This window comes from Clupea harengus, chromosome 8, assembly GCF_900700415.2.
Source record: "Clupea harengus chromosome 8, Ch_v2.0.2, whole genome shotgun sequence".
In the NCBI taxonomy this organism is placed as follows: Eukaryota; Metazoa; Chordata; class Actinopteri; order Clupeiformes; family Clupeidae; genus Clupea; species Clupea harengus.
Genome location: NC_045159.1, coordinates 25913222 through 25932747, shown reverse-complemented (window position 1 = coordinate 25932747; position 19526 = coordinate 25913222). Strand labels below are relative to the sequence as shown.

Sequence of the window (19526 nt, the reverse complement as noted above, 5' to 3'; positions counted from 1 at the left end):
AGTTTTAAAAGCTCTTCATTATTCAACAGAGAGACATATTCTTGTGACTACTAAAACCATTTGCATTGTCAGCATTGTTTCAACATATTTGGTGAGTTCCTGGCAATGAGGAACAGGAAATATGGGATAAAATCTCCTTTAAATACAGCTGCCATCACGCCTGTCCCCTTTACACTTCACTTCACTGCAAGGTTACACCTATTGATCATGGCGGACCTGCCACCCAGACTTGAAACCACTGTACAGTACAGCACCATGGGGGCGGAGGAGGGGCGTTTGCAATGGTGGAAAGGTGAGGTGAGCAACATCTGGTCTGTAGGTGTCATGTTTATCACGTAGTGAATTGGAACTCCCCTTTACAATGCACTGCGTTCTACAGTTGTATATTATTTATATATCACTGCTCCATGTGTTTTTTTAACCAATACGTTATTTTGCCACTGTATGCTTGCTTTATTGACTTGTGCTTGGCATGGAATTCTCAAAATTGTAGAATGATAGACAGACACTATATTGATCCCACAGGGAATTTAGGAGAAATCATTTTTAGAAAATGTAGACCCAATGGTCCACTGGCAAAATGGCAAGTAAACTTTTACCATTTTGGTGTTACACTTGAGGCGAATTATATATCCAAACTATAACACTGTTCCAGGTGTTTAAGGCACAATGTTATTTCCATATTTCACTGCTTCGTGTTAGTCATGAACCACTGGTAGTCTTATCAGTCATCAGTTAAAGGCTCCTGTCCAAGAAAACAACATTTTCTATCTGTGTGTATATGTGTATGTGTGTGTTTGCTTCAGGTATTTCAACTTCGAATACTGTGACGTCCTGCATAGGAAGGCGCTTGCAACTGTGTTCTATTTTAAGTGTTACCATAGCGCTGTTTCTGATTCTTGTGATCGTGATGCCTCTCAAGTGTAAGTTATTTTTCATCAACTTATTATTTGCGTATGCATTTAACACACATTCAGTCATCGTATAATATGTGAAATCTCATTCACTATCTTTTCATTAAAATGGGTTCTAAATTGTCCTAATTCTGAGTATCATGACTTTTGTTACCAAAGATATTATGTTGGTGCTTGCCTGTGTGTTTTTCAACAGTTAGCCAACAGGACAAGATGTTGAAGGAGCTTGAGACAAAAGCAGACAACATGGCTTTGTCTTTGAACTCACTGCCAAACAAACTGCAACAAAAAGGTTTATTTTCCCCATCTAATACATACACAATTGTATGAAAATAGACAAAAATTATGCTGCAAATACGTACTGTTAACTTACTACGTACTCAAATACATACTGTTAACATATTGATAATTATTGTCAGTAGTTAAGGGTGTCTTTCAGATCCAGCACAATCAGATCACTTTTCACTGATTAATATGTTTATAAAGTGATTTACTTTTTTTACTTACTATGAATCTAAAATCCATGAGTGTCTCTGCAAATGATATCTAGCATATACGTATTTGTATATTTTTATTTGTATATTTGTAATGACAGAGAGTGACTTTTTGTGTCTGCTAAATAAGACATTGGCCTAAACGTCTGACTATCTCAGAATGTGAAAAGTAGAAACATCATGGGGAGAGGAGCATTGGCAGTAAAACATCATACATGTCGGGGATGTTCACTAACCCTAACCCTTACATTTACATTTACATTTAGTCATTTAGCAGACGCTTTTATCCCAAGCGACTTACAAGGATGTATACACCCTAACACTAAAGTCATACATATCGGGGACGTTCACTGTTTCGCAGCGCCTCTTAGCCAAGGACCTGAACATAAAGCCCTGACTGAGGTGAAAAGTGCGCTGACTAATCTACAGGCCTCGATAACCTCACTCTCATCTGAACAACATAAGACAGGTGAGTGAGTTCACCCGCAGACCTCAATCTCATCTGAACAACATAAGACAGGTGAGTGAGTTCACCCACAGACCTCACTTTCATCTGAACAACATAAGACAGGTGAGTGAGTTCACCCTATATGATCTCATATTGATCTAAGCGCTGACTGCCAAGAACAAAAGCACTTATGGAACATTACCTTTAAATATCAAGGTACATGAAATATGCTACATGAAATATCAAAGAATTCCCAATATCCTAATATATTCATGCATGTAGCGTATTGTTTTCAGCTGACCAACAGAATAGAAGATTGACTGAGTTGGGTCATACTGTCACCGATCTTAGCCAATCCGTCAAGGCCTCCTCTTCCAACTCACTGCCTTCCAGTGTAAACTCAGGTTTGTTTCTTTCCTAGTTTCAAACAACCTGTTTTACTAAGGGTACCACAGGTAACATGATATTTAAAAGTGCTCTTTTACTTATTGTGAAGTAGTATGGAAAATGAATATATTGCTTTCTGTTTTCAACAGATGAAAAGGACACCAAGATAACTAAACTGGATCACGACATTGTTGATTTATCACATTCTGTTAATGCACTCTCAACTGATTTTCACGAGACAGGTTTGGTTTCACTGAATCTTTACTATATTCTTTAGTAGACAGAATTATCTACTTCCCTTCTCAGTAAATATATTCAGTTTGTATGAAGCAGGATTTCAACCATTTTAATTACGTAGGCATACTATAATTACTTAATCATTGCATTAACATTTCACAAACATCCAGTTGGAGGTCAGGGCACCTTCAGTTATTTAACTGTCATGCCAATCAGTCTTTTTTCTAGTGAGCTGAGAGGTGTATTATAAACAGATATATCTCTTTTCCTTTAGTAAAGCATCAGGAATCAGCATTGAACGAGCTTAAGACTAAAGCAGACAACATCCACTCCTCTTTAGATTCCATCCCTTCAAAACTTCAAGAAACAGGTTTGTCTTCCTTTAGTAGTATAGACTTCCTTTCATGAGTCTATACTACACTGATTTCGACTATTAAGTGTTAACTTTAACTGATTTGTAGAGTACAATAATTACAAAAACCTTGTATGTCCCTCTACGAATGGACTGGAAACAACTCGAACAGTTCAAATTCACACAGCTTAAATGAAATGAGTTGAAAGTTTACCATTCTATTTCTGTCAGAGAATACATGCAAGAAAAACTCTGTAGCTATACACAGGAAAAGATGTTAAATTCCTTTTCCTTTTGGCTGAGGACTTCCCACAGTGGCCAACCATCTCACGGCCACATGAGAGCACTCCTGCCCAACCACCTCACCTAACTAATAGAACAACTATAGATCCTGCCCAGCCACCTCACCTAACTAATAAAACAATTATAGATCCTGAGCAGCATCTCATGGCCACATAAGAGCACTCCTGCCCAGCCACCTAACCTAACTAATAGAACAACTACAGATCCTGAGCAGCAGGACACGCGCTGCATGTGGTACCCGGGATCCATAAAGGACCTCCTTAACAGTACAACATGCGCTGAACACAACAACATGACTGCCCAACCATAGGACCTGAGCAGCAGGATACAACAACAACAACAACAAAGCTGCCTTTGTGAGCATTTTGCTGGGGTTTTCAAGCAGGCACCTTCCCCCATCAGTGTTTCGTTGAATTAAGCACACGGCGCCTCCAGAAGGCTCAACGGTGGTGTCTGGCATCCCAGACCCACCCCACCCCACTCCATACTCATGATGGGTTAGGACACATGCTGCTGCTGCTGGAGACAACAGATACACCTCAAGATGCTGACCCATAAGTAGTTCATGACAAACTGCCAAATTATAACAAGAAACCGCCCTCTGATTGAACAGGTCTGTAAATGTATTGACTTAGGAACCTTCTGTCACCAATCTCACCCTTTCTATGAAGGCACTCCGTTCTTACCACAAGGACACATTTTTTTTTCAAATCTCAGGCAAACACTGAAATCTCTGCTGATTTATGGCACTGCGGTTCATGATTCTGCTCTCTGTGTTAACGACAGGAATAGCAGAGAATAACGTATAGCTGGCACACACTTAAATGCTGATTATCCCGGGTGGAATAAGAAACTGAATATAACTGAATGTTTGTGGATTTTGTATTTACACAAAATAAAAACAAGGCCTCTCCACAGTTAGCCAACATGACATGAAGTTACAGAAGCTGGAAAGTGCAAAGAGCAGTGGCGTAACGTAGTTACGACGGGCCCAGGTGCAGGCTATTATGACGGGCCCTAGTCAGTGGCATATGGTACAGTCCCGTACCCTTTTTTTTTCATGTTTGTAATGGCCGCCACGCCTCTTCCCCCGCACACATATTCTGCCTATAACACTTGAAACTGTTATATATGGCTATACATCAGTATTTTTGGCAATGCGACTTGGCTATTCAGACTATTTAGATTGACATAGATATGTCTATGGGCCCCGGCTACGGGCCCCCTAGACCCACGGGCCCAGGTGCGACCGCACCTGCTGCACCCCCTATAGTTACGCCCCTGGCAATGAGCAATATGTCCTCCTTGTACACGATCCCAACGAAACTACAGCAAACCGGTATGATCCCCCAGACTTGTGCAAGATGTTTTAAAATGAATGTCTATTTGTTTCTGCCAAAATAGCAACTGTCTTGTCACGAGAATTCATTTAGAAGGAAAATGACTGAGACACCTTTGTTCCTTGATCCAGACAAGGCAGACCTCGTGTTTGGTAGCATGCTGACTGAGGGACAGTTAGAAGTAGGGCAAGACAATAGAAATGTCTACCCTGTCTCAACAGGCTAAAACTGTTGAAGCTGTTCAGCTATAGCTAAAACTATTATTCTTACTATACGGTAGGTGAAGTCAAGACCGCACAAAATGAGAGTTCTTGAGCATGTTGTATACTATTACTCTTGTATTTGTTTTTGTGTTCATTTCACTGGCCTCCTCACTTTCAGTTCACTTTCCATCATAATACATATGTCATGGCATGATATTGTCCAGTGATGTACTATTATCTTTTATTATTGTTATGACAGCTCTCTTATAAGCATGAATACTAATGAATCCCATAGATTTGGTGGTTTTAAAGGTGTTTTCCTGTAGTTAATTTGGGTCATTGGAGGAGTGTTGTTTGCCCCATAGGGCCGCCAAAGTGTGGGGCATCACACTAGCAAAGCCCAGTGAATCCATCTGCTCTATATGTAGAATTACTGCCAGAAAACAAGTACTGATACCTGTGACTGTATACGGTGGCTTTGTGTTTTGTAGTTGAAAAAGCGGGCAGGAAGATGGAACATTCTGTCACCAACCTCACTCTTTCAATGAATGCACTCTCATCTGGCCTTCAGGACACAGGTTTGACTGCATTTCCATCTCATAGAGCCAGTTCAACCCTAGTTAAAGAATGCAAATGAATCAGAATGGATTCTCTGAGTGTGGCTGAGCACACTTGTGTACTGTTGCATGTTTAAGAGTAGAACTGCCTATGGTTCTTTTGATCAGAGGAACAGTGGTAACAGGAGAAAATATATTGGGACTAATCTCAGTATTATATTGACTGTCAGACATATTCCAGCATTTCACTGAACACAATATCATTCAAAATATGGCTAACGGATTTAGAGTGTCGATTCTGTCAAGTACTCCTTTGGTTCATGATGCCATGTCTGTATTCTGCAGTAAGCCAACAGGACACAAAGATGCAAAAGCTGGAAACTGCAATGAACAGCATGTCATCCTCTTTAGAGTCAGTTGCGTCCAAAATGCAGCAAACTGGTTGGTATCCCCACAAAACACAAATTACACCTTCCTTACAATTGATGAAAATACTCTCATTTGAGTCAAACTGCACTGTGTAATGATAATGTACACTCTGATATGTGTTTTTGGTACAATCTGGTTAATTAGTGAAATCTGCAGATGTTGTTTATGAGCAGGATGAATGGATCAAAGAAAAAAATTGATGAATGAGGAATATCCATCCAAAAAAGCACATTACCAGCCATTTTAATCTGATCCCTAAGCGCTCTTTCAATTGTCAGGGAAGAACTATTATTGTGGGTGTTCAGGTCACTGCTTACTTTCAGTTGGAAAAGTTAGCTCATGGTATCAGCAATACCATGAATAGACTCATCTCTCATCACTGCCAATTTTTCTAGCATGCTGGAATATTATTATGGGGGGGGGGGGGGTGGTAAATATTTAGCACATCATTAGCACTGGCCATGCAGCTAGCACGCTAAACTTGTGCTAACTGTTGCATATAGGTGAAATCAAGCTAAAACTACATTTGGATCATCAAATCCACTAAAATGAATTGTTAGTATGGTCATGGGTTGAAGGAACTGTTTTAGATACACAGTCATTTTGTCACTTGGTTTTCTGTAGTTGGTCAACAAGAAAGGAGGTTGAGAATATGACAATATGACTTCCTTTTTAAATTCACTGTCATCTAAACTACAGCAAACAGCTTTGCTTTTCTCATTAAGGCCCCATCAAAAAGGCTTTTTAATTGCTCCTGTTGGAAATCAATTTGAATTCAACTTAATTATTTAAGCAATGTTTATGGTTTAATCTTTCAGTGAAATGTGGTGAGCCTCAGAACGTTTAACACAAATCCATATCAACAAATTCACAGTTCCATGTGTTTCTGGCCATTTTGAAAACATATTCCAAACATAATGCTGTTATAACTTCTTGTTGAAATTCTCTTCTCTTAAGATGAAAAACTCACGTCCATGTTGAATGCTCTGTCAGCTGAGATTATGAGCATCAAGCGCAGTAAAGGTATACCTCCTACACCCGACTCATCAGATAGTTTGAACTGCACAACACTTTCTTCTATGGGAGACTTTACTGATTTTGTACTTTTCAAAAAATGTGATTGAAATTAAACTGAAACTGACCTGTTCCATACCATCCTTTGGGCACATGCCAAGCACAACGCCTCCCACTGCCTGTGTTTACAGGTTCATAACTCTATTATATTACCTTCATGCAGCGAGCAGGCATCTCAGATTTAAAATGTCATTACATTTTTCCAATAATACAAGCTGGTTTCCAAATAAATCATCAATCCTCCCCTTTTCTGTAGATAATCCTACGTATCGCTGTCAGAACAACTGGAGTCTTAACGCATCGAGTTGCTACCTCTTCTCTCCGAACAAGCTGACATGGCATGAAGCCGGAGACTACTGCAGAACGCAAGGAGCCTCACTGCTAATACTTAACAATGCAAAAGAATGGGTATGCATTTCTACACAACTCTATGCCACTTTAATTCAATAATAGTCAGTGAAATCTAATTTGCATGATGTCCTCAAACTCTCCAAAAACTTGCAACTTGTGCAGAGGTCAATGAAGACAATGAAGACCATTTATTGTAGCTGTACACTGATGGAGATAATTTCCAAACACTGTTAATGACTTAAGAATATAATAATCAAGTGCCTTGTATTAATATATTCCTTGTATGAACCATGTGCTTATGAAATGGCTTTTCTGCGAGTGTGTAACTTAGAATATTAGGTGCCACTTAGTCTGCATATGTACAAGAGCATGTTTAGACCAGAGGTGATAAGAAGGGTCGAACCGTGCTTCTTCCGACCTTGTGCAAAACTTCCATCCTTGCCTCGGACGTGAGAAATCCACCACGTGGTTTTCCCTGCTGAACGCTCAACTTCTGTCTATATAAACCTTGTGCGATGTGTTTATCATTGCTTCACTTTCAGCCTTGTGCTGGGAGTGAGCCCGATTGCAATTGTTGTTTGTCTAATAAATATACTTATATGCAGCTCCGGAGTCCTGAGGTAACTAGGGTGAATTTTCACCTATCATACGTACTGTAACATTAGCATCTAACCCTCCAGCCATTCTTGTTCTTCTCCCTTTTAGGATTTCATCACCAAAATCACTGTGTCTGAATTCTACTGGGTCGGCCTCACGGATGAAAACACTGGGAAGTGGGCGTGGGTGGATGGCACTCCTTACGTGATGGACAAAAGGTGAGATGTGCGTTCAAGTGGTTTATGGTCCACGTTACACTAAGGCCTCACAACACTTCCAGAACCATCCATCCATCTGACCAGAGTTAAAGTGTTCTACAAAAGGTGGTACTTCCCATACCTGATACACATTCATGGATCTCTTACCGTTTGGTTGCAGTCAATGGAAAGTCGGCCAGCCTGATAACTGGACAAAACATGGACTGGGGGGAGGAGAGGACTGCGCGGAACTGGCAGAGAGGGGCAAGTTGAATGATGATCACTGTACCCGACAGCGCAAGTACATCTGTGAACGAGCAGCAACTGCTGACTGAACTTAGAGCACATCAGAGCAACCTGTACAACTTGTTGTAGTGATGAAATGCCTGACCAATATCTTTGATTTCAAAGTCTATGCACTTTGTCTACTGTTGCTGATTTCTGAATCTCATCCATCTTGTCAGTCCTAATTTGTTTAATACAGCCATCTTTTGCTCGTCACTGCAGCTGGCCTAACCACATGGGCTCTGAAGCCACTCTCACTTTTGAATGTTTGCTACCTGTGTAAACCTATTAAAGAATGAATTTGCACCACATCGTTTTTTTTTCTTCCTTTTTTTCAATGTTTGACAAAAACCTCCCTCCAAGAACTCAGAAAGCAGTGAGCGCGCCAGTGGAGAAACAAGTATCTCCACAAGCACCAATTCCAAATGAACAATGTCAAAAAACCGCAACCCAATAAAGAAAGCTGCATTTATTTCTTCAAAGTCCTTAAATTGTAAATCTTTGCAATATATTTACTAGCCATCTCTACTCTTCCAATGTCAATTTGTACTTGTGGCTTTTGAAATCTTTGACCTATGGTAAATTTTTCGCAAAAATGGAAAGAGGTTACTTTTCCACAGGGACATGTGGTACAGTTGCTCGAAAAATATCTAGTTAAAAATGAATGATGTGTACATAAAGCTAGCGAACGGACTGGGGGGGTATTCGTCGTAGCTCGCTAAGCGGTTTAGCGAGCTAATATTCAGGCTAAGATAAAAAACGGCCCTCTTTTTGGTTCGTGGAAGCAACTTTCGATAAATCACCATAGTAACATATCAATTAGCACTAACCTGCTCCAGCGCAGGCTAACTTAAGTCTAGCTGGATAAGCTTGCCACACCCCCGGAAAAAGGAGGGATCCCATTGACCAAGGAGCCATATTAGATAGTTAGATTAGCGTAGGGAGAGAGTTATTTGCGATCGCCAAGATCCATTATTCCATCATTATGAGTTCTTGTATGAACGCTACCGATTCAGCCGACAAGGAATAATTAATTTACAAGACCTTCTCGAGTCATTTATTGCAAACATCACAGTGTCTTCCGCTTTTTTGCGAGTGGTACATTTTTGTAGTGTCGGTGATGCGGAGAACAAAGCACTCATAATTATATGACAGTGTTATTAGTACCCCATAGCATATCATTATTGTAGAAAATGAAAGAATAGAGAGAAATACACACAATTTATTATTATTATATTATTGCATTTGTTACTAATACATTTACATTTAGTCATTTAACAGACGCTTTTATTCAAAGCGACTTACAAGGAAATGTAAAACTACACCGAGTTTGGAGGTGAGGGGAAGCAAACTTGCAGTTACTAATCGGCAGCAGTATCCTCTGTACAAGGTCACACTTGCCGTCGCCAATTCATACATAGATATCAGCACATAGACATCCACACACCGCTTCTTGTATTGCTCTCACAGCGGTGGCGGTGTTGAATTTTGCCATGATTATGGTCTTGTATTCTTCATAAGCGTTCATGTTCACCTCCTGCTCGCCAGCGGAGTAAAAAAAGAGCCCTTTTCTTTGAGTTTAGAACCATTATACCGTTAGAAAATCATTGTTTGGTGATTGACCTTTCCTGCCTTTTGAAGTAGGACGTGCACGTGCAATTGCCCTGATAAGTTTAGCCTGGTTGAAATTAACCACATGATTTGGAGGCGGATCAGCCGTTGACGAACCGATATTTGCTGTTCTCAATCAGCTCGCTAATGTTAACGGGCTAAAAGGACAATTGATTAACTTAGCTTCAACCCTTACGACGAACGGGGCCCTGTTCAAAGGAGACAAGAAAATAAAAACAAACCATTTTAAAAGAAGTCAACATCATCGGGAGCATCCAGGTCACGGTACTCGATGATGTTGCGGGGGTCGCCCCAGGTCATTCTGAGGGGAAAAAGGCAGGCGGTCATTCAGTGATGAAAAAAGACTAGACTGTTTTGAGACTTCTACAGACTGGCATCTTTAATTTGCCATTATATTCCATGACCACTGAGGGCTTTGACTCCATCTGACGTGTTACCTGTTGCGGGGTTTTCTTGGGTAGCCTCCCTGACCACGGAAGTTGTCATAATTGCCCCTGCCTCCTCCTCCATACTGGTTGGGTGGATATGGGCTTCCTAATTGGGGGACGGACATATAAGTCAGGCCATCACACACACACACACACACACAGTGTCACAGTGTTCAACTGACTGAGCAGAGGCTGAACTCTGAAGTCTTACCTCCATATCCCATGATTGGTGGCCTGGGCTGGCCGAAGCCCATCAAGCCCTGAGGAGTTTGTGGAGCGAAGCACAGCACTTTGCAGTTGTTAGACTGTTTGCGGTGCCATTACAGCATTTTTGGTGACCTTCCTTGTCTTAGGAACTGGAAAGTGAAAGTGGTACACACAAAACTAGCAATTCACAGTAAACCAAAACTGTAAAAAGAACACACACCCACATACATGAATCATGATTAACTCATCAAAATGAATCTTTCCCTCAGATGACAAAAAAGCCATCTGCCTGTCTGTCTGTCTGTATGTGTGTATTGCCCAATATACCCTTATAGCAACTACTACAGGAAGAAAGTGAACACATCTAGGTTACATCCCCTATATTGAACATCACATTTCCAGGCTCCTCTAAACCCACTGAGACACACAGCTGTTTAATATTGTTCAATTCTAAATACATTTTCTCTAAATTGCCAGACACACTGTGAACGGTCAATCTACATGGGAAAAAAGTCTGAGGGTAGCCCTTCATGCTGCTATTGTCAGGAGGTGCATAATCTTATGGGTCATCCATATGGGAAGCAATTGGCACATCTTTTAGAGAAACAAAAATGTACAGTATCATATTAGAGTTAGATAAAGGTTTTAGATGATGAAATACTCAGCAATCATCTTTAACTGCAGGCTTACTTGCACTACAGACACACTGGATTGGGCAAAAGTGTGGTGTCAGAGTGAACATGTCACTGTTTGGGGATGACTGACTTGGGGCCGCTAAAAATTCTCTTGGTATCCCTGCGCCAAGCATGCCTTTATTGAAGTCATTCTAATTAGCATCAGCTAGGTGCCACTGATGACATCTGTCAGGTTGGCAGAGAAAGATGGAGGTAATGCTGAGCAGGGGGCGCCAAGGAGCAGGTTTGAGAACCCCTCACTCATGCCAATCAACTTCAATTGGTAATTAGCAGAAAGCATACAGTCTCAACCCAACGTCCATTTCCTCACGCAGAGTTTACAAGTTCTAACACAGAACTATCTGTACATAAATGATCTATCTTCCACCATAATTTCCACAGTGTTCAAAAGTTATGTTTTAAACATCACGAGCTGTATGCAAGATTACTTGTGTGTTGAATCTAACTAAAGACTCTGAACTAACAAAACACTTTGTATCTGTCACATCAGCTGAAGCAGTGATGTTTGGAAACACTATGTCCTCTCAAGATCAATGAAACATTGCACTGCACACAGCGCACAAATGAAATTCCCAGAGTCATCTAGAACAACAAAAACCCCCAACTCTGTTTAAGGAAACGGGAACTGAAAGTGTCCAAAAGAAAGAAATGGCGTCTTCTTATCTTACCCTATCAAACAAATGAGGCTGAGAGGCCCACAAATAGTTATATTTATTTACATCCAGGTCATCCATTCTTCATTTATTTACATCATACTATGAGACAAGAACAAATACAAAAGTCAATCAAATCTATGGCACTTCTGAACTTTTTTGGACAGAATCGCGTTTCACGAACGTCTCATCATCTCACTTCTCATTTCATCCTGTCACTGGTCTAATCATATTTAAAATTGCTAAATTCACCTCAGCTAATTTGCGTTGCACAGATGTGATAAAAGGAAGACCGCAGGTTATTTGTCTGATTGGTCTCTATGTTGACTTGGTGTCTGATGAACTCTTTGAGGTGAGCAGTGTGAGCATTAGTGTTGAACTCTCTTACCATAGGACACAGGAACTGAAAGTGTCCAATTTGCTGCTGATGATGATCTCTGTAAAATGCATGCGTCACCATCAGCATAAAACTCACAGCTACAGCGACCCTTCCTTACACAAGACAACCTCTTTAATGATGATGGACACAGGACACTAAGAATCTATGGAGAATACTTTGGAATTCCAGAGCATGGACGTAGAGGAAGGGAGGTCACAATGGTGGAAAGGTGAGGATGAAGGTCTCTAAATGAGTCTGTGCTTAAGCTGTCTGGCTATATGGTATATTTGTGATCTATGCCCATTTGTACAATGTCAGTAGATAGGGCAGCTATCACACTACTTTTCAGAATAGCCAGCAATTTAGAATGAATGAGATGTCATCATTCATCAGTGACATTTTCATCCTCAATTCATCCTCAGTGATGACCAACTCACAGCTGCTTTACGTGTGACAACAAGGTTGGTTTGAAAATGAAGGCAATAATCTCTCTGTGTCCCTCTCTCTAATCTCTCAGATTACACATCTGTCAAGAATACCAACTCTACTTGTCGTCCTGGGCGCTCAACTGTGTGCTCCGTCATCTGTATTACCATACCACTGTTTCTGATTCTCCTGATTTTGGTGTCTCTAAAATGTAAGTTGCAGGAGAAGAAGGTTCTACCCACCAATACTTGCTTCCTTGAGTACCTGTTAGTGTCCAATAATTCATGCCACTCAATCAGGCATCAATAATGGGTGAGATAATGTTGATTCCTGTGTCTTGTTTTCTGCAGTTAATCAACAGGATAGCATGTTGAGAGAGCTGGAGACTAAGGCAGACAATGTGGCCTCCTCTCTACATTCACTCCCATCCAAGCTACAACAAACAGGTTTCTATTCCCTACAAATGCATACACGGATGAATGACAAAAACACTAACTGTTTAATTGAACTAGAAGCATGATATATGCTGAATTAAATGTAAGTGACTTCTGAGAAACAAATAATCTATTTACAAATGTACTCATACTTGTCACACCCTTGAAATGTCATATTAGAGATGATATACTGACAAAAGATTGTTATGAAATACTGTGAAAGAACGGTTTAAATTATACAAATGAAGAATGTTTGGGCACTCTGCAGCGCCTGGTAGCCAAAAACCCGACTACAAAGAGCTGACGGAGGTCAAAGGTGCAGTAACAAATCTGGGTGCCTCTATAACCTCACTGTCATCTGCATTACATGGGACAGGTAAGTCAATATACAAGTGCTGCTTATAATAAAAGGATATTATATAGTTATGCTTTGACTTAATCACAACACACTACTTCTACTGTATAACTGTTGAAGTAGTGTACTTTTGAAGTTGTAACTGAAGTTGTTGAAAATGGTTTAAGAGAGATGCAAAGCTAAAATCTTAAAAATGTAATTAATCTGCATATGCTCCTCTACAACCTATTAAGTCATGTAACATTAGACCGTCATCACCTCTCTACTATAATCCAATCCACACCAGATGTCTGTTTCCAGCAGGTATTTTACCACTTTTAAAAATATACAGGGGCTTGATTAAGGGACATTTACATAACAATGCAATATTGTCATTGTTGACCCACTCCTAACACTGGATACTATGGTGTGAAGATGTTCAAAGGAAGTTAAGTGTAGCCATTGTCAAATAAAAACACCTGTATATAGCTGTGTACCCATTGCTTTTTGTTTTCAGTTGAAGAAGGGGGCTCCAGGCTGGCTGTGCTGGAACATTCTGTCACCAATCTCACTCAGTCTATGAATGTACGGTCTTCTGGCCTTCAGGACACAGGTTATTAACCGCCCCACTCTAACCACACGATACAGCTGAGATTAGACAAAATGGCCTCCTCTGCTGGCCATTGCTGACCACTGCAGTAGCATAGTAGCAGTGGTAAGAACAAGTGTTTGTTTAACAGCAGGATTACCTCTGTTGAATGAATTATAAAAGGGGCAAATAGAGCACAGATATTGTTACTGAATTTAGAATATTAGTAAAAAATAAACAAACATAATAAAACAGAATCTATTATTTGTATGAGTTCTTTATCCCACTATACACATGGTACTTCACCACTTGTCTGTTTATTTTTCAGTTAGCCAACATGACCTGTGGTTGCAAGGGCTTGAAACGGCGATGAGCAACATGTCATCCTCTTTAGACACAGTCCCTTTGAAGCTGCAGCAAACAGGTTTGTTGTCTTCATAAAATCACAAAGTTAGCTACGGGTTAAAAAGCGATTGAAAGACATATTTACTCATGTAAAGTTAATTTAGATTTCACACATTTACAGCATAACACTAAATGAATCGACATGTATGATGTGATAATGATTTTTGGTGTTGCTCTTCTACAGTACTTAAATCTGACCTCTCGAGGATGAAATTCAAGAACTTTTGACCTCCTCGAATCATAAGAAATATGTTAAGAGTGATTCTAATTAGTCAGTGTTTTAATTTCCAGCACAAATCCAGAAAAATATATAATTTTATCCTCAGACCATTGCTTCTTGGTTTGAACTGTCAGGGGGGGGGGGGGGCAGCATAGAAAAGACTGGACAGAAATGATTATGCAGTTCACTCACTTTCAGCTGATAATACAATGGACGTCAGTTTGGTTTGAAAGGTGCTGGGGACAGGCTTTTACATGATCCTACCCACCTGACACTGGGATATTGCCTTGCCTGCCCCTGCTATTACAATGATCAGAGTAGTGCCAGTTATTTCATAGTTTATTGGGAAGGTACAGCTCTGAAACTACAATGTTAAAACATGCTAAAAACTGGTGGGATACATCTCTGTCAATTCGTCACCAGCAGATACAGAACTCTGCAGTGAGAGCCTCATTCCAGAGACTATAGAATCATGCTAGCAACAGATGTTAAAATCTCCAGGTTCCTGCTGCAGAAGGAGAGGCTTCTAGCTTGGGGGCTGCAGCGGCTAGTCGTGCTGCCTCTCAGCCTGGGATTATGTGTTGCTGTTGTGTTTTAATATTGTGGCTTGGGTTGTTGTGTATACCTTTATATGAATAAATCCCATAGATTTGGTGTTTTCCTGTAGTTAATTTGGGTCATTGGAGGAGTGTTGTTTGCCCCATAGGGCCACCAAAGGGCGGGGCGTCACACTAGCAAAGCCTAGTGAATCCATCTGCTCTATATGTAGAATTACTGTCAGAAAACAAGTACTGATACCTGTGACTGTATACGGTGGCTTTGTGTTTTGTAGTTGAAAAAGAGGGCAGGAAGATGGAACATTCTGTCACCAACCTCACTCTTTCAATGAATGCACTCTCATCTGGCCTTCAGGACACAGGTTTGACTGCATTTCCATCTCATAGAGCCAGTTCAACCCTAGTTAAAGAATGCAAATGAATCAGAATGGATTCTCTGAGTGTGGCTGTGGCACACTTGTGTACTGTTGCATGTTTAAGAGTAGAACTGCCTATGGTTCTTTTGATCAGAGGAACAGTGGTAACAGGAGAAAATAGATTTGGACAAATCTCAGTATTATATTGACTGTCAGACATATTCCAGCATTTCACTGAACACAATATCATTCCAAATATGGCTAACGGATTTAGAGTGTCGATTCTGTCAAGTACTCTTTTGGTTCATGATGCCATGTCTGTATTCTGCAGTAAGCCAACAGGACACAAAGATGCAAAAGCTGGAAACTGCAATGAACAGCATGTCATCCTCTTTAGAGTCAGTTGCGTCCAAAATGCAGCAAACTGGTTGGTATCCCCACAAAACACAAATTACAGCTTTCTTACAATTGATGAAAATACTCTCATTTGAGTCAAACTGCACTGTGTGATGATAATGTACACTCTGATATGTGTTTTTGGTACAATCTGGTTAATTAGTGAAATCTGCAGATGTTGTTTATGAGCAGGATGAATGGATCAAAGAAAAAAATTGATGAATGAGGAATATCCATCCAAAAAAGCACATTACCAGCCATTTTAATCTGATCCCTAAGCGCTCTTTCAATTGTCAGGGAAGAACTATTATTGTGGGTGTTCAGGTCACTGCTTACTTTCAGTTGGAAAAGTTAGCTCATGGTATCAGCAATACCATGAAGAGACTCATCTCTCATCACTGCCAATTTTTCTAAAGTCCTACCCTAAACATCAAATGACAGGTCTGAGTTTAACAGCTCTCACAAACTCAGAATTCCTCTCATCAGAACAAAGGAACAGCTTAGACTTCCATTTAACAACCTAATATCAACTTCATGATAATAATTATATAGCATATTTCTTTCACATGATGCCATGTCTGTATTCTGCAGTAAGCCAACAGGACACAAAGATGCAAAAGCTGGAAACTGCAATGAACAGCATGTCATCCTCTTTAGAGTCAGTTCTGTCCAAAATGCAGCAAACTGGTTGGTATTCCCACAAAACACAAATTACACCTTCCTTACAATTGATGAAAATACTCTAATTTGAGTCAAACTGCACTGTGTGTAATGATAATGTACAATGTGAGATGCGATCCATTGTTTTTGGTATATTCTGGTTAATTTGTGAAATCTGCAGATGTTGTTATGGGCTGGTGGATGGATCAAAGAAAAAATATATATGAATGATAAATATCCATCCAAAAAAAGCACATTACCAGCCATTTTAATCTATCAATTGTCAGGGAAGAACTATTATTGTGGGTTTTATTGTGATTCATCTCTCATCACTGCCAATTCTTCTAGCATGCTGGAATATTAAATATATAGCATGTCATTAGCACTGGCCATGCAGCTAGCACGCTAAACTTGTGCTGACTCATGCATGAAGGTGAAATCAAGCTAAAACTACATTTGGATCATCAAATCCACTAAAATGAATTTTTAGTATGGTCATGGGTTAAAGAAGCCGTTTTAGATACACAGTCATGTTGTCACTTAGTTTTCTGTAGTTGGTCAACAAGAAAGGAGGTTGAGAAATCTGGAAACTAAATCAGACAATATGACTTCCTTTCTAAATTCACGGTCATCTAAACTACAGCAAACAGCTTTGCATTTCCCATGAAGGCCCCATCAAAAAGGCTACTTTTCAATTGCTCCTGTTGGAAATCAATTTGAATTCAACTTAATTATTTAAGCAATGTTTATGGTTTAATCTTTCAGTCAAATTTGGTGAGCCTCAGAACGTTTAACACAAATCCATATCAACAAATCCACAGTTCAATGTGTTTATGGCCGTTTTGAAAACATATTCCAAACATAATGCTATTATAACTTCTTGTTGAAATTCTCTTCTCTTAAGATGAAAAACTCACCTCCATGTTGAATGCTCTGTCAACTGAGATTATGAGCATCAAGGGCAGTAAAGGTATACCTCCTACACCCGATTCATCAGATAGTTTGAACACTTTCTTCTGTGGGAGACTTTACTGATTTTGTACCTTTCAAAAAATGTGATTGAAATTAAACTGAAACTGACCTGTTCCATACCATCCTTTGGGCACATGCCAAGCACAATGCAAAGCAAGCAGGCATCTCAGATTTAAAATGTCATTACATTTTTCCAATAATACAAGCTGGTTTCCAAATAAATCATCAATCCTCCCCTTTTCTGTAGATAATCCTACATATCGCTGTCAGAACAACTGGAGTCTTAACGCATCGAGTTGCTACCTCTTCTCTTCGAACAAGCTGACATGGCATGAAGCCGGAGACTACTGCAGAACGCAAGGAGCCTCACTGCTAATACTTAACAATGCAAAAGAATGGGTATGCATTTCTACACAACTCTATGCCACTTTAATTCAATAATAGTCAGTGAAATCTAATTTGCATGTTGTCCTCAAACTCTCCAAAAACTTGCAACTTGTGCAGAGGTCCCGGGTTCAGCCAAGACAATGAAGACCATTTATTGTAGCTGTACACTGATGGAGATAATTTCCAAACACTGTTAATGACTTAAGAATATAATAATCAAGTGCCTTGTATTAATATATTCCTTGTATGAACCATGTGCTTATGAAATGGCTTTTCTGCGAGTGTGTAACTTAGAATATTAGGTGCCACTTAGTCTGCATATGTACAAGAGCATGTTTAGACCAGAGGTGATAAGAAGGGTCGAACCGTGCTTCTTCCGACCTTGTGCAAAACTTCCATCCTTGCCTCGGACGTGAGAAATCCACCACGTGGTTTTCCCTGCTGAACGCTCAACTTCTGTCTATATAAACCTTGTGCGATGTGTTTATCATTGCTTCACTTTCAGCCTTGTGCTGGGAGTGAGCCCGATTGCAATTGTTGTTTGTCTAATAAATATACTTATATGCAGCTCCGGAGTCCTGAGGTAACTAGGGTGAATTTTCACCTATCATACGTACTGTAACATTAGCATCTAACCCTCCAGCCATTCTTGTTCTTCTCCCTTTTAGGACTTCATCACCCAAATCACTGTGTCTGAATTCTACTGGGTCGGCCTCACGGATGAAATCACTGGGAAGTGGGCGTGGGTGGATGGCACTCCTTACGTGATGGACAAAAGGTGAGATGTGCGTTCAAGTGGTTTATGGTCCACGTTACACTAAGGCCTCACAACACTTCCAGAACTATCCATCCATCTGACCAGAGTTAAAGTGTTCTACAAAAGGTGGTACTTCCCATACCTGATACACATTCATGGATCTCTTACCGTTTGGTTGCAGTCAATGGAAAGTCGGCCAGCCTGATAACTGGACAAAACATGGACTGGGGGGAGGAGAGGACTGCGCGGAACTGGCGGAGAGGGGCAAGTTGAATGATGATCACTGTAGCCGCACAGCGAAAGTACATCTGTGAACGAGCAGCAACTGGCCTTCAGGACACAGGTTTGACTGCATTTCCATCTCATAGAGCCAGTTCAACCCTAGTTAAAGAATGCAAATGAATCAGAATGGATTCTCTGAGTGTGGCTGTGGCACACTTGTGTACTGTTGCATGTTTAAGAGTAGAACTGCCTATGGTTCTTTTGATCAGAGGAACAGTGGTAACAGGAGAAAATAGGTTTGGACAAATCTCAGTATTATATTGACTGTCAGACATATTCCAGCATTTCACTGAACACAATATCATTCCAAATATGGCTAACGGATTTAGAGTGTTGATACTGTCAAGTACTCTTTTGGTTCATGATGCCATGTCTGTATTCTGCAGTAAGCCAACTGGACACAAAGATGCAAAAGCTGGAAACTGCAATGAACAGCATGTCATCCTCTTTAGAGTCAGTTGCGTCCAAAATGCAGCAAACTGGTTGGTATTCCCACAAAACACAAATTACACCTTCCTTACAATTGATGAAAATGCTCTAATTTGAGTCAAACTGCACTGTGATAAGGTACAATATGAGATGCGATCCA

General features: G+C 40.2%; 1 protein-coding gene across 1 annotated transcript; it reads left to right on the top strand.

Annotated features, from left to right (window-relative positions):
• The first annotated feature begins 180 nt into the window (after nucleotides 1-180).
• LOC105906584 (C-type lectin domain family 4 member M-like) lies at nucleotides 181-19419 on the top strand. Its single transcript, XM_031572501.2, has 23 exons — nucleotides 181-292; nucleotides 807-923; nucleotides 1111-1206; nucleotides 1770-1877; nucleotides 2153-2260; nucleotides 2393-2485; nucleotides 2755-2850; nucleotides 5170-5256; nucleotides 5581-5676; nucleotides 6622-6687; nucleotides 6995-7146; nucleotides 7795-7904; nucleotides 8065-8207; nucleotides 13952-13969; nucleotides 14274-14369; nucleotides 15403-15489; nucleotides 15815-15910; nucleotides 16471-16566; nucleotides 17444-17509; nucleotides 17759-17910; nucleotides 18567-18676; nucleotides 18837-18998; nucleotides 19324-19419. The coding sequence occupies exons 1-22, from the start codon at nucleotides 208-210 to the stop codon at nucleotides 18967-18969; spliced, it is 2211 nt and encodes a 736-aa protein (XP_031428361.1). The 5' UTR covers nucleotides 181-207; the 3' UTR covers nucleotides 18970-18998; nucleotides 19324-19419.
• The last annotated feature ends 107 nt before the right edge of the window (nucleotides 19420-19526 follow it).